Below are 26,587 nucleotides of genomic sequence, written 5' to 3'. Positions count from 1 at the left end.
GATATAAGATCCGCAAGAATTATTAGTTCGGATGGCTCACGAGATAAAGAAATTGACAAATTGAAGACTATACCGGCCCATTATCGGTAATTCCTCCCATCTGGAATTATTGATCTCCAAGTCGGGGGTATTGATGTAGTGCATCTTGGCATTCGTGGTGGTAATTTGATGAATAAATTGAGTCAATCAAGGAACAGCTAACAGCACCACCAAGACGATGAATTCCTGAACCCACAGGCTGTCAGCATGAGCCGGCCACTAGATCTCGGGTGCTGGACCGAGAAAACATCATAATGCAGCTGCGAGTAAGGAAGGAGACCGCAGCACTCACCGATCTTCAGTGCAGGTAAAACTTTATTGCAGTAAAATCTTCACCTAGGTGAAGATTTTACTGCAATAAAGTATTACCTGCACTGATGAATAAATTGGCCCAAAGAGAATGACGCTTGATCACCACCCTCAGAACTATGAAACCACATGGTTTGAATGATCAGTGGGGGTTTTCCAGCTTTTTATAAGGATATGAGTTAATTACTACTCTGATATGGGGATCCCAAAGAAGCTGCTTATCTATTATATTTTAATAGATTTTTTTCTATTATATTTTAATTGATTTTTGTATTTGTTTATTTATTTTCTTTTCTTTTTTATTATGTGTTTATTCTTAATCTTAGTTTATTATTGTAATTGATTGGTCCCCCTTTTTTCTAAATTTTCTAGTTGAGGGCCTACAATTTCATAAAATTATGGTCAAAAACTTCTCTATGGGCCATTTATGGTGGGAGTGGTGTTAATTAAATATAATATACTTATATATATTCCTTTTCTTCTGTAATTTTTATATAGGATTCTGCTATCCATTGATTTTGTGTGGATTCCTAACTTTTTGGAGCAAAAAGTCTGGATCTTCTCTATGGACCCTAATCGGATCATAATAATTGTGTTACACAAGATGTTCTATTTCGGAGCACTTCTATTTATTTTTTGCAATTAGTATTTAATTTGTATTATGCACTTTACCATTGCTCTTTTGTAATGGTTTTATCACATTTATACAGATTTTATTTATTTACTAGTTATACTTTATATATGGAATTTTTCTCTCTTATTTTTATCAATTGTATTTTTTCTTCAAACCTTTCTCACTATAATTATGTTTTTGATTCATCAGATGTACTTAATGGTGTCTTTATATTTTCCCTATATTAATCATGGTTGTAATGGTTCTGGGTTTATATGGAACCCCCTATGTATATTGGCTTGCCCCTAGTTTTGCGCAAACTAACCATGGCCGCATTGGTGCTGTGCGCATTGCTTGCTTCCGATGTAGGTGCGTGCCTGGTCGCGTGTCTCGTCTGTGACATCACAGACACGGATCACAATCGCGCTTTCTGGTGACGTTGCTGCGAGGCCCGTGGCAGGGACTCTATCACCGCGGCGGCGCCATAGATCGCACCTGAGTAAGTTCAATGAATGGTTCAAATTAGATTGTTATTTGTCTATAAACTAGCATATGGCCCTCCCACTCCATCACCCCCTGACGAAGCTACGTGTGAAACGCGCGTAGGAGTAGGCGGTGCCAGCATATGCAGCATGAACTCCGGTCAGTATCACCTGTCTATAATTTATCCAGTATTTCCTCTTGCTACTGACAATACTCCTTATGTGGATAATGATTGCTGACCATACGTTTGGTGTGGGTCTCTGGGATAGCAGCGAAGCAGTAATATAAAAACAAATAAGCAATAATACATGTGCACTGCACTTTATATTTATTTTGAGTATTGTAGTTTGGCTTCCCTGCTTTCCTAATGTCCCACACTATAGGATTAAAATTCGTAACATTCTGCCAATTACTGGTGGTGTTGTGTCTGCTAACCTGCCCCCCTTGGTTTTTATTGTTTTTCTTTTTTCTATTTTACTATGTCCTGTCATATTGTTTTGAACATATTTGTACTTGTTTGGTGTCTATATTTAATAAAATGAAATGCAATATATCAAATGATCTTTTATTATTTTTTTCAAGTAGTTTTTTGCTTCAAGTACTAATTGTGTCTAATTGAAATCCTTTTGATTTAGAAAAAATATTTATATTGGGTATTTTTCTCATTTTTGGTATAAAAAATATTTCCCACAGAAGCTGCCGCGTGTGTAGCAGGGCCCACATCACCCCTGGGATGCAGGATGTTAAGAGTTGTCAACAGGAACATTGCCGTGCTTAAGGTAATTTTTGGAACTTCTATTGCTGCCGAGGTAAGAGTACTAGCTTGTCCTTTTTTCTTCTTGGGTAAAATACAATTATGAAGCCCAGCGTTTAGAATGAGGCCCAGGAATGACTATTTTTAATGGAAGCATCGTTCACTAGCAAAGGCTAATAATCCAGCCAAGATTTTCTAAGATGACTCTTACATCTTCCAGTTGTATTGAACATTGCTTCTCTGATCTCCCCACTATTAGGAAGTAGTCTAGGTAAAGAATAATAATGGGGTTCCGGACGCAAAAGTAGGCAGCCATCTCGGCTATTACCATAGTGAAGATTCTTAGAGCCCCAGACAAACTGAAAGAGCTGAATGGATAATGCTTTATTTCTCATTGTATGTATAAGATGACTCAAGAACTTTTGATGGTCTAGATCAGTGTTTCCCAAACTCCAGTCCTCACGGACCACACGGGTAATGTTTTCAGGATTTGCTTAGTATTGCACAAGTAGTGGAAGAATCATCAAGGCATCAGGAAATGTCTCACCTATGCAACTATATGGAAATCCTGAAAACATGACCCGTGGGGTCCATGAGGACTGGAGATTGGGAAATACTGGTCTAGATTAATCGGGGTGTGATAAGCATCCTTTAAGTCTATGACTGCCATGAAACAATTATGAAACAGTAGCTTTACAGCCGTGGTTATTGATTCCATCTTGAAAGTCTGATATTTTAACCATCTGTTTAGGTTCTTCAAGTTGATGATTGTTCTTAACGAACCATTTTTTTTTTTTTAAACAAAAAAAGGGGAAATAAAATCCCCTTCCTTTTCCTTCTTCCGGAACCTCTCACAAGACCTGTTTCCCCATCAAGCCCAAGACTTGTCTCTAGGGCTACAGTGCCTTGCAAAAGTATTCAGCTCCCAGGAACTTTTCAACCTTTTCCCACATATCATGCTTCAAACATAAAGATACCAAATGTAAATGCTTGGTGAAGAATCAACAAGTGGAACACAATTGTGAAGTTGAACGAAATTTATTGGTTATTTTAAATTTTTGTGGAAAATCAAAAACTGAAAAGTGGGGTGTGCAATATTATTCAACCCCTTTAACTTAATACTTTGTTGCGCCACCTTTTGCTGCGATTACAGCTGCAAGTCGCTTGGGGTATGTCTCTATCAGTTCTGCACATCGAGAGACTGAAATCTTGCCCATTCTTCCTTGGCAAACAGCTTGAGCTCAGTGAGGTTTGATGGAGATCATTTGTGAACAGCAGTTTTCAGCTCTTTCCACAGATTATCGATTGGATTGAGGCCTGGACTTTGACTTGGCCATTCTAAACATCTGGATACATTTATTTGTGAACCATTCCATTGTAGATTTTGCTTTATGTTTGGGATCATTGTCTTGTTGGAAGACAAATCTCCGTCCCAGTCTCAGGTCTTTTGCAGACTCCAACAGGTTTTCTTCAATGGTCCTGTATTTGGCTCCATCCATCTTCCCTGTCCCTGCTGAAGAAAAGCAAGCCCAAACCATGATGCTGCCACCATGTTTGACAGTGGGGATGGTGTGTTCAGGGTGATGAGCTGTGTAGCCTTTACGCCAAACATATCGCTTGGCATTGTTGCCAAAAAGTTTGATTTTGGTTTCATCTGACCAGAGCACCTTCTTCCACATGTTTGGTGTGTCTCCAAGGTGGCTTGTTGCAAACTTTAAACAACACTTTTTATGGATATCTTTGAAAAATGGCTTTCTTCTTGCCACTCTTCCATAAAGGCCAGATTTGGGCAGTGTACAATTGATTGTTTTCCTATGGACAGACTCTGTCCCACATTAGCTGTAGATCCCTCTTGGTAGATTTGCAGTGGTATGATACTCCTTCCACTTCAATATGATCGCTTGCACAGTGCTCCTTGGGATGTTTAAAGTTTTGGAAATCATTTTGTATCCAAATCTGGCTTTAAACTTCACAACAGTATCATGGACCTGCCTGTTGTGTTCCTTGGTCTTCATGATGCGCTCTGTGCTTCAAACAGAACCTTGAGACTATCACAGAGCAGGTGCATTTATACAGAAACTTGATTACACACAGGTGGATTATATTTATCATCATTAGTAGTGTTGAGCGATACCGTCCGATACTTGAAAGTATCGGTATCGGAAAGTATCGGCCGATACCGGCAAAGTATCGGATCTAATCCGATACCGATACCAATACAAGTCAATGGGACTCAAGTATCGGACGGTATCCCTGATGGTTCCCAGGGTCTGAAGGAGAGGAAACTCTCCTTCAGGCCCTGGGATCCATATCCCCTTCCCGACCTGTGACACAGCGTATGCGTCATGAAAGTCGGTGCCAATCCGACCTGTGACGCATATGCTGTGTCACAGAATGATCGCGTCCCTGCAGATCGGGTGAAAGGGTTAACTCCTATTTCACCCGATCTGCAGGGAGAGGGGGAGTTGTACTTCAGCCCAGGGGGGGTGGCTTTGCCCCCACGTGGATACGATCGCTCTGATTGGCTGTTGAAAGTGCAACAGCCAATCAGAGCAATTTGCAATATTTCACCTATGAAAATGGTGAAATATTGCAATCCAGCCATGGCCAATGCTGCAATAGCATCTGCCATGGCTGGAAATCATGTTCTGCCCACCCCCACCGCCCCCGATCTCCTCCCCAGTCCTCCGTTCTGTCCGGTACCCCCCCTCCGTCCCCCTGTCCGCTCCCCCGTGCTCCTGTCCGCTCCCCCCATCCTCCGATCCCCCCCCTGTGCTCCGATCCACCCCCCCACCACCCCCTCATACTTACCGAGCCTCCCGAGGTCGGTCCGTCTTCTCCCTGGGCGCCGCCATCTTCCAAAATGGCGGGCGCTTGCTCAGTGCGCCCGCCGAATCTGCCGGCCGGCAGATGCGTTCCATGTACATTTTGATCACTGTGGTAAACTTATCACAGTGATCAAAATAAAAAAATAGTAAATGACCCCCCCCTTTATCACCCCCATAGGTAGGGACAATAATAAAATAAAGAAAATATTTTTTTTCCCACTAAGGTTAGAACTAGGGTTAGGGTTAGGGGTAGGGGTAGGGTTAGGGGTAGGGTTAGAACTAGGGTTAGCGTTAGAATTAGGCTATGTGCACACTGTGCGGATTGGCCGCTGCGGATTCATAGCAGTGTTCCATCAGGTTTACAGTACCATGTAAACCTATGGAAAACCAAATCTGCTGTGCCCATGGTGCGGAAAATACCGCGCGGAAATGCTGCGCTGTAGTTTCCGCAGTATGTCAATTCTTTGTGCGGATTTCGCAGCGTTTTACAGCTGTTCCTCAATAGGAATCTGCAGGTGAAATCCGCATAAAAACCACTGGAAATCCGCGGTAAATCCGCAGGTAAAACGCAGTGCCTTTTACCTGCGGATTTTTCAAAAATGGTGCGGAAAAATCTCACACGAATCCGCAACGTGGGCATATAGCCTTAGGGTTAGGGTTGGAATTAGAGTTAGGGTTGGAATTAGGGCTAGGGTTGGAAATAGGATTAAGAATAGGCTTGTGGTTAGGGTTATGGTTAGGGTTAGGGGTGTGTTGGGGTTAAAGTTGTGGTTGGGGTTGGGATTAGGGTTAGGGTTGGGATTAGGGTTAGGGTTGTGGTTAGGGGTGTGTTGGGGTTGGGTTGTGATTAGGGTTATGGCTAGAGTTGGGTGTGTTGGGGTTAGTGTTGGAGTTAGAATTGAGGGGTTTCCACTGTGTAGGCACATCAGGGGTCTCCAAATGCAACGTGGCACCACCATTGATTCCAGCCAATCTTGCGTTCAAAAAGTCAAATGGTGCTCCCTCCCTTCCGAGCCCCGACGTGTGCCCAAACAGTGGTTTACCCCCACATATGGGGTACCAGCATACTCAGGACAAACTGGGCAACAATTATCGGGGTCCAATTTCTCCTGTTACCCTTGCGAAAATAAAAAATTGCTTGCTAAAACATCATTTTTAAGGAAAGAAAAAATATTTTTTATTTTCACGGCTCTGCGTTGTAAACTTCTGTGAAGCACTTGGGGGTTCAAAGTGCTCACCACATATCTAGATAAGTTTCTTGGGGGGTCTAGTTTCCAAAATGGGGTCACTTGTGGGGGGTTTCTACTGTTTAGGCACATCAGGGGCTCTGCAAATGGAATGTGACACACGCAGAACACTCCATCAAAGCCTGCATTTCAAAACGTCACTACCTCCCTTCCGAGCCCTTACTTGTGCCCAAACAGTGGTTTACCCCCACATATGGGGTATCAGTGTACTCAGGACAAACTGGGCAACAACTATTGGGGTACAATTTCTCCTGTTACCCTTGTGAAAATAAAAAATTGCTTGCTAAAACATCATTTTTAAGGAAAGAAAAATGATTTTTTATTTTCATGGCTCTGCATTATAAACTTCTGTGAAGCACTTGGGGGTTCAAAGTGCTCACCACACATCTAGATTAGTTCCTTGGGAGGTCTAGTTTCCAAAATGGGGTCATTTGTGGGGGATCTCCAATGTTTAGGCACACAGGGGCTCTCCAAACGCGACATGGTGTCCACTAATGATTGGAGCTAATTTTCCATTCAAAAAGTCAAATGGCGCTCCTTCCCTTCCGAGCCTTGCCGTGCACCCAAACAGTGGTTTACCCCCACATATGAGGCATCGGCGTACTCAGGAGAAATTGCCCAACAAATTTTAGGATCCATTTTTATCCTGTTGCCCATGTGAAAATGAAAGAATTGAGGCTAAAAGAAATTTTGTGTGAAAAAAAAGTACTTTTTCATTTTTGCGGATCAATTTGTGAAGCACCTGAGGGTTTAAAGTGCTCACTATGCCTCTAGATAAGTTCCTTGGGGGGTCTAGTTTCCAAAATGGGGTCACTTGTGGAGGAGCTCCAATGTTTAGGCACACAGGGGCTTTCCAAACGCGACATGGTGTCCGCTAACAATGGAGATAATTTTTCATTCAAAAAGTCAAATGGCGCTCCTTCCCTTCCGAGCCTTACCATGTGCCCAAACAGTGGTTTACCCCCACATGTGAGGTATCGGTGTACTCAGGAGAAATTGCCCAACAAATTTTAGGATCCATTTTATCCTGTTGCCCATGTGAAAATGAAACAATTGAGGCTAAAAGAAATTTTGTGTGAAAAAAAAGTACTTTTTCATTTTTGTGGATCAATTTGTGAAGCACCTGAGGGTTTAAAGTGCTCACTATGGTTCTAGATAAGTTCCTTGGGGGGTCTAGTTTCCAAATTGGGGTCACTTGTGGGGGAGCTCCAATGTTTAGGCACACGGGGGCTCTCCAAACGCGACATGGTGTCCGCTAAAGATTGGAGCCAATTTTTCATTCAAAAAATCAAATGGCGCTCCTTCCCTTCCGAGCCCTGCCGTGCGCCCAAACAGTGGTTTACCCCCACATATGAGGTATCAGCGTACTCAGGACAAATTGGACAACAATGTCCGTGGTCCAGTTTCTCCTTTTACCCTTGGGAAAATAAAAAAATTGTTGCTAAAAGATCATTTTTGTGACTAAAAAGTTAAATGTTAATTTTTTCCTTCCATGTTGCTTCTGCTGCTGTGAAACACCTGAAGGGTAAATAAACTTCTTGAATGTGGTTTTGAGCACCTTGAGGGGTGCAGTTTTTAGAATGGTGTCACTTTTGGGTATTTTCAGCCATATAGAACCCTCAAAATGACTTCAAATGTGAGGTGGTCCCTAAAAAAAATGGTTTTGTAAATTTTGTTGTAAAAATGAGAAATCACTGGTCAAATTTTAACCCTTATAACTTCCTAGCAAAAAAAAAATTTGTTTCCAAAATTGTGCTGATGTAAAGTAGACATGTGGGAAACGTTATTTATTAACTATTTTGTGTCACATAACTCTCTGGTTTAACAGAATAAAAATTCAAAATGTGAAAATTGCGAAATTTTCAAAATTTTCGCCAAATTTCCGTTTTTTTCACAAATAAACTCAGAAATTATCGACCTAAATTTACCACTAACATGAAGCCCAATATGTCACGAAAAAACAATCTCAGAATCGCTAGGATCCGTTGAAGCGTTCCTGAGTTATTACCTCATAAAGGGACACTGGTCAGAATTGCAAAAAAAGGCAAGGTAATGTGTAAAATAAAGAATTAAAATAAAAAATATTGCTATACTCACCTCTCCGACGCAGCCTGCACCTTACCGAGGAAACCGGCAGCCTTGTTTGCTTAAAATGCGCGCGTTTACTGCCTTCCGTGACGTCACGGCTTCTGATTGGTCGCGTGCTGCCCATGTGACCGCGACGCGACCAATCACAACAAGCCGTGACGTAATTTTCAGGTCCTGAATGCCTAGAATTAGGCATTCAGGACCTGAAAATTACATCATGCCTTGTGATTGGTCGCGTCGCGTCACATGGGCGGCACGCGACCAATCACAAGCCGTGACGTAATTTTCAGGTCCTGAATGCCTAGAATTAGGCATTCAGGACCTGAAAATTACGTCACGGCTTGTTGTGATTGGTCGCGTCGCGGTCACATGGGCGGCACGCGACCGATCAGAAGCCGTGACGTCACGGAAGGCAGTAAACGCGCGCATTTTAAGCAAACAAGGCTGCCGGTTTCCTCGGTAAGGTGAAGGCTGCGTCGGAGAGGTGAGTATAGCAATATTTTTTATTTTAATTCTTTATTTTACACATTATATCGATCCCGATACCGATTCCCGATACAACAAAAGTATCGGATCTCGGTATCGGAATTCCGATACCGCTAAGTATCGGCCGATACCCGATACTTGCGGTATCGGAATGCTCAACACTAATCATTAGGCATTTAGGACAACATTGGATCATTCAGAGATCCACTTCTGGAGTGAGTTTGCTGCACTGAAAGTAAAGGGGCCGAATAATATTGCACGTCCCACTTTTCAGTTTTTGATGTTAGACAAAAATTTCAAATAACCAATTAATTTCCTTCAACTTTACAATTGTGTTCCACTTGTTGATTCTTCACCAAAAATTTACATTTGGTATCGTTATGTTTGAAGCTTGATATGTGGGAAAAGGTTGAAAAGTTCCAGGGAGCCGAATACTTTCGCAAGGCACTGTAGTTGTTCCTCTTATGACCTCCTGATGGGTGTCACTATAAAAGTCTGACAAAAATCTATTTTTAAACCTATTCTTCTGTCCAAAATCTAGCTGCTGGCAGAGATGTTTTCCCGGGTCTGGATGAAGAAGGAAAGCCTTTCCCTACTTGTAGTCTGGCATCATTGAGAAGATTCCTTGGCTCCTGAAGAGGGACCTCCCAACATAAAACCGTGCTCTTTCCTACTCAACTCCTATTTTCTTCTCTCTCCCTGAGGACGTCCTATATTATATCTTTTCCTACTAAAGCAACTCATTTTTTGTATTTGCTGTGCAAAAAAAAACAGGAAAGCCCTTTTTTTTTTTTTTTTTTAATCTCCGGCTTTTTCTAAAATATCATCCAATTTCTTCTGAAACAAGAATTGGCTATCGCACGGGATAGAGCACAGTTTGTTCTTAGACTGAAGGTCTCCTGGACAGCCTTTCCACATTTGACAAGCAAGACCTAGCCGCTAGTCTTAGGCCTCTTTCACACTTCCATCTTTCTTTTTCCGTCACAATGCGTCGTTTTGTGAAAAAAAAACGGATCCAGCAAATGGTGCTGCTGGATCCATTTTTTCCCGTCTCCCATGACAGCACACCTGAGAGAGGGATCCGCCCAGTAGGGACAGGAAAACTACTGAAATAAAAGGGCGGTACCTCTCCCTCACTTCAGTTGGGTTTCCTGTCCTGATGGGAACCCTTGTGCTGAAATCACGGCGGTTTTGATTGAAGATCCACTTACCCGCTCCTGTCCCGGCCCTGGAAGCGCAGGCAGGGCGCCTGTATGTCGGCCTTCAGGAGACGGTAGCGCCGTTCGCAGATTCTGTGGGCTCTTGCGCACGTGCGGGCGTCGGTCCAGCACAGTCCGGACTCCTGGGGCCATTCTGTGTCTGCCACGCCGCTCTCTCCCCCTCAGCTGGGCGACTTCCGGGCGCGCGGCTGACGATGCGCGCAAGGTACGCTGGGAATGGGTGTGCCTGCGCGACGTCAGACCGGCGCGCCGGATCCAAGATGGCGGCACCCATGGAACAAACGCCAGAGACGTTACAGGCTTCCCGGCGGTGTACTGGAGGGGGAGAGGAGCTCAATGGTTACCGGAAGAGGTGGGGAGCACTGAGGATGACCCTTTATTAAGGGTAAAACAGCGCAGAACGACGCTCATTTCCATACAGCTTTCCAGACATGGAGGATCGTATGGAGCAACAGCAGCAGCAGCCATTACAGCAGCAGCAGCAAGAGCCCTTATCAGGTGATTCACCTGCTCACCAACGTGCTAAGATGAATAGCTGCTCGAGTGGAAGGAGTGGCAATCGTTCTGGCCGGCCGTCTCAGGATTCTTCAGCCTCCAGGAGGAATGTTCCCCGTGCTCCTAGTCCGCCTCGGAATCCGGTACCCTTTATTGTCAGCGGGTGGTGAGTGATCTACGTCAGAGGTCCCCAACCTTTTTTGCACCAGGGACCGGCTTTAAGCAAGACCAGTTTTCCATGGCCCGGTGGGGGTGGGGCAGGGGCGGGGCTTTGGTCATATGGGGGTGGGGTTATGGAGGGATGGAGCTTAGTGCATACTTATATAATTATGACATTTATAATGAGAATGTGATTCAACTTACCATAGGTTCAGAATGAGTGGGAGCACCATGCTTGTTTCCCTGGTGCTTTGCACCATTATTGCCCCATAGCTGTGCCATATAGTGCTCTGCACCATTATTGCCCCATAGCTGTGCCATATAGTGCTCTGCACCATTATTGCCCCATAGCTGTGCCATATAGTGCTCTGCACCGTTTATTATTGCCCCATAGCTGTGCCATACAGTGCTCTGCACCGTTCATAATTGCCCCATAGCTGTGCCATATAGTGCTCTGCACCGTTCATAATTGCCCCATAGCTGTGCCATATAGTGCTCTGCACCGTTCATAATTGCCCCATAGCTGTGCCATATAGTGCTCTGCACCATTGCCCCATAGCTGTGCCATACAGTGCTCTGCACCATTATTGCCCCATAGCTGTGCCATATAGTGCTCTGCACCATTGCCCCATAGCTGTGCCATATAGTGCTCTGCACCATTGCCCCATAGCTGTGCCATACAGTGCTCTGCACCATTATTGCCCCATAGCTGTGCCATATAGTGCTCTGCACCATTATTGCCCCATAGCTGTGTCATATAGTGCTCTGCACCATTATTGCCCCATAGCTGTGCTGCTGCTGCTGCAATAAAAATAATAAAACACATACTCACCTGTCTTGCTTGCAGCTCCTCGGCGCCATCTTCCCGGCGTCTCTCTGCACTGACTGATCAGGCAGAGGGCGGCGCACACTATATGCGTCATCGCGCCCTCTGCCTGCAGTCAGTGCGGAGAGACGCCGGGAAGATGGAGACAGCGCCCGGCGTGTGGAACGAGGACAGGTAAATATGCGATACTTACCTGCTCCCGGCGTCCCGCTCCTTCCCCCGGACAGCTGGTCTTCGGTGCCGCAGCCTCTTCCTCTGTCAGCGGTCACCGGCACCGCTGATTAGAGAAATGAATTATGCGGCTCCGCCCCTATGGGAGGTGGAGCCGCCTATTCATTTCTCTAATGAGCGGTCCCACGTGACCGCTGAACAGGGGCGCCGCGGACCGGCTGAAAAACCCCAACGGCCCGGTCCTGGTCCGCGGACCGGCGGTTGGGGACCTCTGATCTACGTGAATGTCACCGTGGTGGTAATGGGCTACATTTTCTGTTTACTTGGCAGGCGCCGAGGAAGGCTAGCTCCAAGTCAAAGAATAAGGAATGTGCCCTCTGTAGAGTTCCGTTGGCAGTCCAGTGGCAGAAGAGTCTTTGTGTAGATTGCATCCAAAGGACTATCCAGGAAGAGACCCCTGACTTTGCCTCTAGTCTTAGAGCAATAATCAGAGCAGAAGTAGAAGGCTCTGTTAAAGCAGCCCTTAAGAAAAAGGGTAGTAGAGACCTAGAACCAGTTTCTGTGTCCGAGTTTTCTCATTCTGACGAGGAATGCCAGGAAGAACCATTATCTCCCTGCTCCTCCTCCTCTAAGTCCTCTGGCTCCTCTTCAGATAGCGATATTGGGGGCCGTCCGTGCTTTCTAACCGAGAACACGGACAAGCTAGTAAAAGCCGTTAGAGCTTCAATGGGCCTGAAAGATGAGAAAGCGGCCAAGTCCCTGGAGGACATTATGTTTGGGGGGTTGGAAGAAAAGCGAAAGCGTACCTTTCCAGTTAACTCCAAAGTAAAAGCCCTTATAGAGAAGGAATGGAGGAAGCCGGAGAAATCGGGTAATCTGCCCTCGGCTTCTAAAAGACGTTACCCCTTTGAGGAGAAAGATTCGGAGACATGGGATAAGGTTCCAAAAATCGATGGTGCAGTAGCTAAATCTTCTAAAAAGTTATCCCTTCCCTTAGAAGACTCTGGTGTGTTAAGGGATCCCTTAGACAAGAAAGCGGATGGGTTCCTGAGTCACACCTGGGAAGCAACCGCAGGGGGTTTAAAACCGGCAATTGCAGGGACTTGTGTCGCGCGTTCCCTTATTGTCTGGCTACAGCAGATAGAGGAGCAGTTGAAATCTAAAGCTCCAAGGGATGAAATTTTAACCAATGTGACTATGGCTAAGGGAGCAGCAGCCTTTATAGCAGATTCTTCGGCAGACTCCGTAAGGCTGGCGGCTAGAGCAGAAAGTTTATCCAATGCGGCTAGACGTGCTCTCTGGTTGAAGGGATGCCCAAGCGACTTACCCTCAAAGAATAGACTTTGTTCTATACCGTGTGATGGCCATTTCCTCTTTGGTAAAAAATTAGAAGACATTTTAGAGAAAGCCGGAGATAGGAAAAAGGGTTTTCCTCGCTTTCCAGTGGACTTTAGAAGACCTTATTTTCGGAGGGGCAAATTTAGTAGGGGCCGCCCCCCAGGAGATAGAAGGAATTGGGACTCCAGAGACAGAAAGGGATCTGGATATATGTTTAAAGGTCCCTCGACATCAGCGAAAAAGCCCTCCCAATGACGCCAGGCCAGGGGGGGAAGGCTTTCATCTTTTTTCCCAGCCTGGGTAAACATCTCCCCCAGTCATTGGACTCTGAAAGTTGTCAAAGACGGCCTAAAAATAGATTTTGTTTATCCACCGCGACAGACTTTTGTTTTAACACCCCAGAGAAAAAACCCCGGAAGAGCAGCTAGCTTTGGAAGCAGAGGTATTGGAGCTGGTATCAAAACGAGTTCTGGTAGAAGTCCCGGGGGAAGAACGGGGAAAAGGTTTTTATTCCCCTCTTTTTTTGATACGAAAACCGGACGGGTCACTAAGAACCATTGTCAATTTAAAAAACCTCAACCAGTCAGTAGTAAACTGCTCCTTCAAGATGGAGTCTGTGAATACAGCGATAAAACTCTTGTTCCCACAGTGTTTCATGGCAGCTATCGATTTAAAGGACGCCTACTACCATGTCCCAATCCATCGGGACTTCCCGAAATTTCTAAGAGTTGCAGTTTATGTCCAAGGTTGTCTCAGACACTATCAGTACGCTGCCCTCCCATTCGGCCTGTCAATAGCTCCAAGAATATTTACCAAGCTAATGTCAGAGGTCATGTCCTTCCTACGCTCTCAGAACATGGTGATAGTTCCGTATCTAGACGACTTCCTGGTAATAGGGAATTCAGCGGCGCCCTGCCTGGCACAAACAAAAGAGGTTACTGCGACGCTAGAGGTGTTGGGGTGGAAAATAATTCTTGCCAAATCAAGGTTGACGCCGGAGCTAGTTCAGTCCTTTTTAGGCTTAATTCTGGACTCCAGGCGTCAGCTTTGTCTCCTACCAGAAAACAAGCTGGTCAAAATTCAACATCTTGTAGAATCAGCGATTCAAAACCCTGTAATGACACTGAGGAAGGCAATGTCCCTATTGGGTTTTCTGACGTCCTGTATACCCGCAGTAAGATGGGCACAGTTTCATCTAAGACTGTTACAGTGGGAGGTCCTGTCAGCACAAAAGTGGTTAAAATGGCATTTAGAGGGGAAGCTACGCCTTTCATTGGAGGTAACAGATTCCCTAAAATGGTGGGCCGTAAGAGATCATTTGACGTCGGGGGTCCAGTGGATAACTCCGATAGAACAGATCATCACCACAGACGCAAGCGGTACAGGATGGGGGCGCATTTAGGTACTCTCTCAGTTCAGGGATTCTGGTCCCATCTAGAATCACAGCAGGCGTCAAATTTAAGAGAGTTATGGGCCGTAGAGAGAGCTGTAAAACACTTCCTTCCCATCCTTCAGGGTCACCATACCAGTCAGGTCAGACAATCGCGCAGTGGTTGCATATATCAACCACCAAGGGGGGAATAGATCCCCTTCCCTGATGAAGTCAGCGTCTGTCCTCCTACAACTAGCAGAGCGCCACCTTCTATCCCTCTCTGCTCTCCACATAAAAGGGGTCGAGAATACGAGAGCAGACTACCTAAGTCGCAAAACACTGAGGCAGGGAGAGTGGTCATTGAATCCCTGGGTATTTCAACAGATAGTGCAGGCTTGGGGCTTACCTGTAATAGATTTATTTGCCACTCTAAACAACATTAAAGTAGAGAGTTTCTGTTCGTTAGACCCGAGGGAGAAACCTTTCGCGGTAGATGCTCTTCAAATTCAATGGAATTTCAGTCTCGCTTATGTGTTTCCACCGATAGCGATGATTCCAGCAGTGGTGAGAAAGATCAGAATGGAGCAGGCGAGAGTAATTTTGATTGCTCCATTTTGGCCGAAAAGACCTTGGTTCTCCCTCCTGAGACAGATGTCTATAACCGATCCATGGATTCTACCAGAGATTCTGGACCTGCTTACCCAGGGCCCAATATGCTACTCTCAAGTGAAGGGCTTCCATCTTGCAGCCTGGAATTTGAGAGGGCGTTACTGAGTAGGCAGGGGTTTTCACCAGGGTTATTCTCCACCTTGTTGAAAAGTAGAAAACCAGTAACATCGAGAATTTATGGTAGAACATGGAAAAAGTTTCTGGATTTTTCAGGGCAACCTCTGGGGGACGAGGCTCCTGTAGGCACTATTTTAGAATTTTTACAAGCGGATTTACAACTAGGGTTGGCAACTAATACGCTCAAGGTACAGGTGTCGGCATTAGGAGCCTTGTATAATTGTAATCTGGCCTCCAATAGGTGGGTGTCCCGCTTTATTAAATCTTGTAGTAGGTCTAGACCAGTGATAATTCAGAGGGTTCCTCCGTGGGATTTGAATCTGGTGTTAGACGCTCTAACCAAAAGTCCATTTGAACCTTTGCAGGAATCATCGGTAAAAATACTCACTCTTAGGCCGGGATCGCATGTGAAACCCAAGCTCTGGCGCTGGCACTTGGGAGCGGAGCGTGCAGCTCCATGTGTTCCTATGCGGCCGCATGCTCCGCTCCACAGTGCCGGCGCCAGAGCTTGTGTTTCACATGCGAGACACAAACGTGTTTCTCGCATGTGTGATCCCGGCCTTAAAACAGTGCTCCTGGTAGCTTTAACATCAGCCCTTTAGGGTGAGTGACTTGCAAGCCCTGTCTATCTCCCCTCCTTACACGCAAATATTTAATGACAGAGTAGTACTCAGACCAGATCCGGCATATCTTCCGAAAGTGGTACTGAAGTTCCATAGAAGTCAAGAGATTGTATTACCCTCTTTTTGTGATAATCCTAAGAACCCAGGGGAGATGAAATTTCATACACTGGATGTAAGAAGAGCTATTTTGCAGTACATATCCTTGACCAGTCAGTGGAGGAAAGATCAATCGCTATTTGTAGCCTTCCAGGGTAGTAGAAAGGGATATGGGGTGTCCAATGGTACTATTGCTAGGTGGATTAGGGAGGCTATTTCCTTATCCTATGCTTCCTGTGGCGCCCCGATCCCTGAAGGCATCAAGGCTCCACCACTCCACCAGAGCTGTGGCTACTTCCTGGGCAGAAAAAGCAGAGGTATCGATAGATCAAATTTGTAAGGCCGCTACCTGGTCCTCTCCATCTACCTTCTTTAGACACTACCAGCTAGACCTATCCTCCTCAACTGACCTTACCTTTGGTAGAAGGGTGCTACAAGTGGTGGTCCCTCCCTAAGGTGGTTCTTTCTCCAAAAATCTCTCAGGTGTGCTGTCTTGGGAGACGGGAAAACACCAAGGTTACTTACCGGTAGCCGATTTTTCCGGAGCCCATGACGGCACCTGTATATTCCCTCCCTTCTTTTTCACCCTTTGGTGCTCACCTTTTAGCTGGGTGTTTTTTTGTTATTATGATGATGTGGTGGTGGATTGCCATGTGTACTAACCAAGGGGGCCTCTCATGCTCTGAAAACCAACTGAAGAGATGGAGGAGATCCCGAGCACTTTAAAGAAAGAATAATGAAGAATTAAAATGGACAATTATACAACAACCGGGCTATATAATGTGAAACAATATGTCTATAATTCACATTTTTCTTATGTTCTCAATGTTTTTTTCACTGTCTGTGATGTCGGTATATTTTAATAGTGTCATGTCTATGTACTATTTATAATGTTATGTGCCTATCTTGTTTTATGCAGACTTATTCTATATAGGGGATATATATTTATTTTATGCACCACCACAATACACTTTCATCACAATTAATTACTTGCACTTGATTTTGTTCAATTATTTATTTTTCATAAGGGATTTATCTGGCTTGAGATACCAGAGTAATTAATGCGGTGGTAATACAGTGAGGAATCTCCTGTTTTGCAGTATTCCTTTAATATGACTATATAGCGATATAGCTATTGGTCACCTGTTTTCTATTTTTACTCATGCACTTTATAGGCACGGTCACTTTTATATACGCTGATGTTTATAAACCGGCTGCGCTTTGCCTTCTCTCCCTGGCAGTGTCCTGTGTCGCGTGGTGTGGGTGTGGCGCCGGCCCGCTCACGTGACCGGGACCTGCAGGGGATTGAGGCTTGGAGCGCAGTGCGGGGAAGTGTCGGCGTTTCACGCATGCGCACTTTCGTATATTTGCACTATCACATGGTCGGAAATGGGCCCTATTTAAATCGTAATGAGATCCACATTAAACCACGCCCCCTGAGGAAGCGACGAGATTTGCACGCGAAACGCGCGTTGGGGTCTGCGATCCAGGATCCACACAGGACGCCTGCACACATATGGGTAAATAAATTTATCTAACTATGTTAGTTGGTTTTCACTGCCTTATGATATGTGGGGAATTGACTTGACAACGTTCTTAGAAGTATACTGCTTGGTTCTATCACCACTTGCTACTGTTAGCAGGTCCCATGTGTGTGAGAGTACTCATTGACATGCACATGTTTGGGAAGCAGTGTTTATTGAATTCACTTGTGCTCTGTGGTCCCCTGGATCGCCTTTTTGATGTACCTAGGATATAGTTGCTACTTACTACCGTATGATATAATTTTATGTATGTGATTTTCTGAAATAAAATTTAACCTTTTGTAAATTTATATTGGCTAGTTTTGACTCTCGGTTCTCCTTAGTATCATTACTTATATTAAGAGTCGCCATAGTTATGTGCTATATATAACTGACGCCTTTATTGTCCTGACCTTACCTTTGGTAGAAGGGTGCTACAAGTGGTGGTCCCTCCCTAAGGTGGTTCTTTCTCCAAAAATCTCTCAGGTGTGCTGTCTTGGGAGACGGGAAAACACCAAGGTTACTTACCGGTAGCCGATTTTTCCGGAGCCCATGACAGCACCTGTATATTCCCTCCCTTCTTTTTCACCCTTTGGTGCTCACCTTTTAGCTGGGTGTTTTTTTGTTATTATGATGATGTGGTGGTGGATTGCCATGTGTACTAACCAAGGGGGCCTCTCATGCTCTGAAAACCAACTGAAGAGAGGGAGAGGTACCGCCCTTTTATTTCAGTAGGTTTCCTGTCCCGACTGGGCGGATCCCTCTCAGGTGTGCTGTCATGCGCTCCGGAAAAAACGGCTACTGGTAAGTAACCTTGGTGTTTTTCCTCAGACTTGTATTAGCGATGGATTGTGACGGCCACACGTTTCATCCATTGCGCGCCGGATCCGTCGTAAAATTGCTGTTCGTCGGGCGGAGACAACGCACAAACGTTTTTTGTGTATGTCGGAAAATTGCTTAGCGACAGATCCTGCGCTGTCCATCGTTGGCTATAATGGAAGCCTAGGGGCGCAGGATACGTCGCTGTGAAAAGCAGGAATCCAGCGACGGATGCCGTCTTTTCAAACTAAGCATGTGCGGAAGAATTTCCCATCAGGGAAATTCTCTCTCTCTCTCGAGAGACCGCTACATCATCACAGGTCATGGTCTCGCTATGCATCACTGGGAACGGAGCATCGGCAAGGCTGTGGGGGCCGCGCGGGACGCCGGAATGTAAGAAAATCACGATTTTTTAATTTATTATTCACATGGGTTGTGTTGTGTATGTGTTTTCGCAGCAAAAAACTGCGGCGATGACGCATACACATCGTGTGCACATAGCCTTCTAGGATGCACTGGAACTGTCAAAAAAACAGCTCCAGTGCATCAATTTTTTACAATCAGCACAGGATTCGTCTTTTCAACATTTTGATGGATTGTGACTGATTGTAAAAAACAGAAGTGTGAAAGAGGCCTTAAAGAACCTGCAGATGTAGCTGCTAAAAATGCTACAGCTCTTTATAATAATGGCAGGTTAGCCAGAATCTTATCCCTTGGAGTTATATCTTTCAGCTAATCCTCCACTTGTTCTGGCCAAATAAATAGGGAACGGGAGGTAAAAGTTCCAGCAATTGCCGGTTTCAACCCCCCTGCTACATCTTTCCACATGTGCTTCAGATACTCATCTGCTTTTTTATCCAGAAGATCTCTTAGCACTAGTGATGAGCGAGTATACTCATTGCTCGGGTTTTCCCAAGCACGCTTGGGTGACCTCCAAGTATTTATGACTGCTCGGAGATTTAGTTTTCATCGCGGCAGCTGAATGATTTACAGCTACTTGCCTGCTTGATTACATGTGTGGATTCCCTAGCAACCAGGCAACCCCCACATGACTCAGCCTGGCTAGTAGCAGTAAATCCTTCAGCTGCCATGATGAAAACTAAATCTCAGAGCAGTCAAATACTCGGAGGTCACCCGAGCGTGCTTGGGAAAACCAGAGCAATGAGTACACTCGCTCATCACTACTTAGCACACCAGAATTTTCAAGCGATATAGGACTTTGATACTGCCCTGTCCATTCTAGGAATTTTGTCCCATACCTCTGAATCTTTCTCCTCAAAAAGATTTCTCCTTTTGGAAGATGAGGGTAATCATTGCTTTTCAGATTTTTTCCACTCCCTGTTAATAAGTGCCTGAATCTTACTTTTTCTCTGAAGAGGCAAGTTGCATATTAAATTTCCCAGAGGAGCATTGCACAGCAAAAATGCCTCCTTACCTTGACAAGCCAGAGCTGGTATGTCACTCTCCACAAGTAGAGTCCTTGCCCCTTAGACATCAGTCCAGAGCCTCTCACCTAGCCAAATCAGTTCTCATGCTTCACACTGACGAGGGCCAACAGCCCGAAACACAGTGTCTGCGAATTGAGATACTGATTTGGCTATTTATCCTGTCATATTGTCTCGTTAAAGGGTTGATTGTTATTTGCAGGATCGTTACTTCCAACAGGTGGCGCTATAGAGTTCAAGTCCTTTTTCTCTGAAGAGGCAAGTTGCATATTGGATCTTACCTTTTCTTAATAGTAAGTGTCCTCCTTTAACCCCTCGAACATCCCATCTTCTAGGGCTTTAGGAATCTTCTTTTAAGCCCATTGTTGTCCTAATGGCTTTGACTAGTTTGTCCCGATCTTCCACTGGGGAACATGGTCTGCCCCCTATGTCACTACCCGAGGAAGAAGAATCACTCTGATAAAGCCCTGCTTACACCCGTGATGTCAATGGAGGACACCATCACATCCTGCGATCCTTTGCCGCTTCCAGCATGCCCTCACAGATCGGGGCAGCACAGCAGTTGGAGACATGCAAGGCATCTTGTCACCACCACCAGCAATTACGATTGAACCCACCGTGGACCAGCGGTCGGCACTTCCAGGGACCTGAAGGCCGATGTTACAGGCATGTGGCCTGCACTTCCTAATGCTGGGACATGCCTAGGTAAGTCTTTTCTTCCTTCTCTGTTCATAGCTCGTTTTCAGCAATAGGTTCCCATCAAGGACAGGAAACCAACTGCTGCAGGGGAGAGGTGCCGCCCTTAAATTTCAGGTTTCCTGTCCTTGGTGGGCAGATCCCTCTATCAGGTGTGCCATCATGGGTGAAAGGAAAATTTCAATGTTTTATTCAACAGGCAACTTAGTTATTTTCAACTTTGTGATAATGGTTCATCACCAAATTGCTCCTGGGTGGTTGGATGTTCAGAAACCATTCTATATGCACTGCATTGTTAATAGGCAAAATTGGAACTTAGGAAAAATTCCACTCTCAGATGAAAAGCAACCCCCACACATGAATGGTCTCAGCATGCTTTACTGTTGGCACGGTTATAATTGCTATAATGTATTTTTTTTTCCTGTACAAAACTTTCCTAAGGCTGAAATCACACATCCTATTTTTGGTGGCACTTGATGCAGTTTTTTGGGCCAACTACAAAAGTGGTGATGAAAGCAAAAAATATTATTCATTCCTTTAATTTTTTTCCAGTTTTTATCCACTCCTCGCTATGTTATTTAAAGAACCACTCCCATCAAAAATTGTATTCTCTTAATATATTTCATTCATCATATTATAAAGAACCGTAAACATACAACTGCTCATGCTGAACTTCTATGACACCACGTGATTACAAATGGACTATCTGAATCTTTCTAAGCTCTATGTACAAACAGGAGATCAATTTTCCTTGCATGACTCAAATCGCATCAAAAGTCTCTGGCAGGGGGAGGAGCAGAGCAGGTGGGTAAGGAGTTGAAGAGGGGAATGATAAATGAAGGAACAAGAGACTTCCTGTTTCTACATAGAGCAGAAAAAAGTGAAGAATTAGCTAAGTAGAAAGGCAAAATGGAGCAATGGTAAGTGCACAGTGCAATTTAATGGGATGATGCAATATATTGATAAGATAAAAGCTTTGATGGAAGTGCTTCTTTAAATAACCCTCTCTTCAAAAAAAAAACAAAAAAAAACAAAAAAAAACATGAACAATTCCCACAAAGCAGCATGTGAGATTTCAGATAAAGAACAATATTGTTCTGAAGACCATATTGTCAACATCTTAGTTCATACGAATTAAGTTAAACTCTGAACATCTGAAAGCAGGAATAAAATAACCAGAAGACACGTTTGTTGAATTTCATTATTTCAACATTTTTATTACTGTCCAATGTCCGGAATGCATATAAAAATAAGTTTTAAAAACGCAATTAAGGAAAGTTCTAAAAATCTCAAACATAAAAGAGCACAGCGTTTAAATATAAATCATAAATAATAAGCTATCTGGTACACTTACTAGTATATATAGATGTCATTAAATTAGGCAAAATGCATATATAACAATCTTTGTACTAGAAAGACGAAGTGTTATTTGTATTATGTTAACACGTAGGTACAGAATGGAACATATGTAACGCTACTGAATGCTATCAAATAGGTGTATTGTAAAACGTTAAGGTGTCCAAGAAAATTGGTGAAAGTGCACTGAGTAATTATAAGCATATATACGATCGACCCAAGCCCCAAAGTTTGCATCTTTAGACAACTGCTCATATACAAGTAGTATCTTACCTCAATATGTACACTAACTTAATTTGGTTTCTTCTTTAAATATTACCAGCACAATTCCTGAATACATACACAAACATCGATCGAGATCACTGCAATGCAGTGTGTCACACAACTATCTCCCGGAAAGGGTCAGTGAGAGCTTAGTCGTAATTTGCACTTACTACTCCGGAATAAAATAGGTATTAGAACGCTCCCACTTTTAGCAACCTTTCCTGAAAACAGAAAGTAGACGGAAAAAGTACCTGGTCACACAACACAAGGTAGCAGCACTAAAACAAGCCAGCAGTTCATTCATCATCACCTCTTGTAAAACACGATTAAAATCGAGAACTCACATACCGACTGACCGATTGCAGAGATGGACTCTGAGCAATGAAGGTAGGCGATTAAGAATTTAATGGGACCCTATATCTAGATTACATTAGATATAATCTGCAATTTATCATGACAAAACTAGCACTGCCCGTTTACAATATACACCTAACAATGTATTTTTTTTTAGCCTCCTGACCCCACAAAATCATTATGTGCTCTTTATGATGCCTTTTGCAAAGTAGTAAAAGGATGACATCGGCACTAATACGAGTGGCCTGACCACTGGAAAGTGTTGGGATGTAAAGACACTAAACATCTCAGAGCGTTGTTGAAATGTAGGTCTTAGTTTTCTAAATGGCATTTAATTAAAATATTCAATCTTTTGACTCCTTTCCATATGTCATTCTACACAGCAAGACGCAGAATGCAGTCAGATGGATTGTAGATTAGTCTGTAGATCTGAAAAAGCAGGATCTCTCTCGACTTAAGTTGAACATTTTGGGCGGCTAAGATGTCATCGTATGCTACGTTCACATTAGCGTTGTGCGGCACAGCATCGGGCGCAGCCGCGGCGACGCATGCGTCATGCGCCCCTATATTTAACATGGGGGGGGCGCATGGACATGCGTTGTCTTGCGTTTTGTGACGCATGCGTCATTTTGGCGCAACTGTCAGGGCGCAGAGGACGCTGCATGATGCAGTTTTTTCTGCGCCAAAAATCATGCTAAAAATGAACGCATGCGTCACAAAACGCTGCGTTGTGCAGCCGACGCTGCGCCGCACAACGCTAATGTGAACGTAGCATTAGACAAAATTTTCAGCAGAGATGTGGTCTACAGAAAAAGCCATCAATGCTCGTATGACAGATTTTGCTTTGAGCTGCATTTTGCAGCTTGCTATGTACTATGATACATCAAAGTTCCAGAAGGCCAAAACAGTTGAACATTGTTATAATACAATTACAATTTTTTTTTTTTTTTTACAAAAAGATAAATGCATTCCAAAAGAGATCCAAAGAGGAGGCCATAGCAATTGGTGGCTACAGAAGTTTAACTTGTACTTATGTTCAAAATGTGAAAATTTTCTCTAACATCAGTCTCATTCTATGTATTGTGAAAGCATACAATAAGGACCTCAAGGTTAAGCTAGAAATAGAAACACGAAGGATTGATTGTAGTGTTTTTAATGGCTTTTTTGTTGCTGCCAGATATTAAAGTTAACAGTGCATAGGTTTTTAGCTTTTTTTTGTTCAGTGGCATTTTTCCAAAAAGCAGTGTGTGAGCGCGGTAGTGTAAAGATGCCCCTAATGCTGTGAACTTGAAACATGAATTTGGGTTTTTAGAATACATGTAAATTTAATTTTAAAAACTATAGAAAAATTTTAAACATTACTATAAAATGTACAATTTATTTTCTAAGGACTGTGATAAGGGATATATATTCACCTACTTCCATTCCAACTTTCTGCAAACTCACCAAGTCCATAACTTTGCTAATAAGAGTCTCAGGCATCTTCACTTCAGGTACTATTTCTAAACAAGCTCTGTACAAATATAGCTTGTGAGGCTTTCAACCAAGCAGAGGTACAACGAATCAGTACGAAACGACTCATACATGCTCTGAATACAAGACACTAATGTTATGCTATACACTTCACTACATTAGTTACACGTGACAATTCTTGTCTTCCAGGTAAAACATATCAGAGGGTATTATGTGTGTTCAGAATACATTATATTACACATAGAACCTGCAAACACCAATATAGCAATCTTCATGAACATCCCGTATGGTCTTCCTACCAATGAAGTACAATCATTTGTGATGGTGGTGGGGGGGGATGTCCTTACAGAAATGTGCTGACGGAGGATCTTTCGACAGATGAAAAACAAACAAGCTTATCATTTGACCGATTACAAACATAACCAGAAACACCTGAAAAATATATACATTTTTTACCATTTGGGGCCCAATTTTATCCAATAAAACCATACATGCCCTTTAATATTCCCATCACCTCCTGGATTAGTACAAAAAGTGATCTGAACAGAGCACAGGATGTGTGTGTATAAGCGTCTGCACATTATAGCTGCAGGTACAGTTTTCTATGCTCAGAGACTGAATAGCCGCCTATCACATTACCTGTGCTCAGTCTAATTGATTAAGTGCACCTTGAAGAACCTCATCAATGGGTTCAGCACTGGCTTCACATCAATTCATTCTACAGGGCTTTGTGCAATATTAACATATCAAAAATACAAGTATACGGTCTACTAGAAAAGCTTGCAATGCACTTAAGTTTTCGCACTGTAATGAACCTTCTGTACATCTAGGTTTTTGTCTTCAGAGTACTAGCAGGCATAGACTAATCCTCTTCATAAACTGTTTCAGCAATTCTCCTACTAGGCCATAAAGGAAGATCTATATAAAAGCCAGTGAATACCACGACAAATACAGTATATTTCACATGTTGTAGATTGCAAAGCTAATGTTAATGTCAGGGAGGTTCTGCTTAAAACATATTTAGACATAACACGTAAAGAAAAAAAAATAAATCAAGACATTATTGGACATAAATTTTTTTTTTTTCTGCAGGTCTATGTACTACAAGCCTACGGGCCAGAAGGTAGTAATGCAGGTGGAGTAAGGCATCACTCAACAAAGAGCTCATTTTTGTAGACAAGTTTCATGTTTTCCCCCCAAAGTAATGTTACTGCACATATAAGCCATTGCATCTGGGTATAAGTTTCAACATCTACATATATGCCACGGAAACACAATGGAATAAATGTACTAAGCTTTTCCTGCCACAGACTGCACCTTCATTATTTAATCAAGCATTAAAGTGATGGCATGACACACGGATTCCCGTTGAACTATGTAGTCATGCTGGCAAGCTAAATAGTGGGTAAGGGCACAATATGGCCGTGTGCATGGAACCTTGGAATGAATACAGATTACCAGTTATTGAACAGTTTACCTGAGTTAATCTATAACCATTTTTTTCTACTATTCAAATTCAACAGATGGGCCAGGAACAAGTGCAAGTAGAAGATCATAAATGGGAGACAATCAGCAGTACTCGGCGGCAGCAGCCACTAAATAAACAGAGCTGTGCAGTCCCGCTTTGTACGTTGATTACCTCCGGCCCCTGCAGGAGCACATCCCAGATAATCTCTGGGGGGGTCCCGGGTGCCTGACCCCCACTGATCTCATATTCATGACATCAATAGGTTAGTTGCAGACAGCCCTTTTAACAAACTGTTAGACAGTTAAGACTATAATATATTGGGATGACACACGGACCATTAAATGAAAAGTGAAGATGGGGTGTATTTAAAGTAGCGTTTCACCAGTGTATGCAATCCCCACTCATTTAATGCTTTTGACGCTTTAAAAACCATAGAACAAAAATAGTGATGTGGTCCATAAAATCCGCTCTTTTGTTCCAATACACCAATGTGGTCACTTACGATCATTTATTGTTAGAATAGCTGTCTTGCCAAGACCCTGTGCATTTTATCAGACATGTAAAAGAAAAGTAATCTAAAAAAAAAATAACATTTATGACGTAATATAAGAGTGAATCGCTGGGTGGAAGACTGAAAAGCAGCATAAGTTATAGTCAAGATGGAAGAAACTAGAAACTAAAGGTTTTGATCTAAAGTCCTAGCTGAAAGGCAGATTGTACATTCTATACAAGTTTATAAAAAAAGGGGGTATGGATGAAGTTTGGTTAATTTTCAAAAGGCACCTCAAGGCTAAAGGCTTTACAAATCTAGAATCCTTTCACTGGTCAAAATAAAAACAAACACACTTTTATTGCTGCTTTTCAAGTAGCAGAGAAATAAACTTCCATGTATTTGAGTCCCATACATAGGAATCTCCCTTATGAAGCCAGGATCCACCAGTAATGTAACAGAAGCAGTAAAACTGCAACAGATTCTCAAGTGTGGGAAAAAGTTACTTTCCTCCATGTGCTTTCAAGTCTGTGGAATCAAGAAAGTGAAGTTCTAGGGGTTTACAGAATGTGGTGATGTGCATCCCAGCCACCGAAGTACCATTTCTTGGGGCCCTGCGGCTGGCAGCGCTTAGGAATAGAAAGTAAGGACGCTCTGGTGATTTCCACGGACAAGCAGGATGGGTGGGAGATCTTTAGAAAGTGCCTCTAGCCAAGCCATGTATAGTGCGCTGGACACAGCACCTTTTCTTGCAACTGGAAGGCTC

At 43.5% G+C, this 26,587-nt stretch overlaps 1 protein-coding gene and 2 long non-coding RNA genes across 5 annotated transcripts in view; 2 read left to right on the top strand and 1 right to left on the bottom strand.

Moving 5' to 3' along the window:
* LOC143808625 (uncharacterized) overlaps nucleotides 1–26,587 on the top strand; it is an 86,301-nt gene that overhangs the window by 21,308 nt on the left and 38,406 nt on the right. The gene's annotated exons all lie outside the window — the stretch shown is intronic.
* On the top strand, nucleotides 1,346–25,172 carry LOC143808618 (uncharacterized). The gene is made up of 3 exons (XR_013221982.1): nucleotides 1,346–1,460; nucleotides 2,138–2,223; nucleotides 24,956–25,172. It is a non-coding gene; the product is annotated as an uncharacterized LOC143808618 (long non-coding RNA).
* Nucleotides 24,527–26,587, bottom strand: part of SLC12A2 (solute carrier family 12 member 2) — a 116,274-nt gene continuing 114,213 nt past the window's right edge. For all 3 annotated transcript variants that reach the window (XM_077291466.1, XM_077291448.1, XM_077291457.1), the window contains one exon: nucleotides 24,527–26,587. In XM_077291466.1, the coding sequence (XP_077147581.1) occupies nucleotides 26,452–26,587 (136 nt within the window). In that variant the 3' untranslated portion in view covers nucleotides 24,527–26,451.

Source organism: Ranitomeya variabilis, chromosome 1 (assembly GCF_051348905.1).
Source record: "Ranitomeya variabilis isolate aRanVar5 chromosome 1, aRanVar5.hap1, whole genome shotgun sequence".
NCBI classification, from domain to species: Eukaryota; Metazoa; Chordata; class Amphibia; order Anura; family Dendrobatidae; genus Ranitomeya; species Ranitomeya variabilis.
This window is presented reverse-complemented; position numbering and strand designations above follow the sequence as displayed.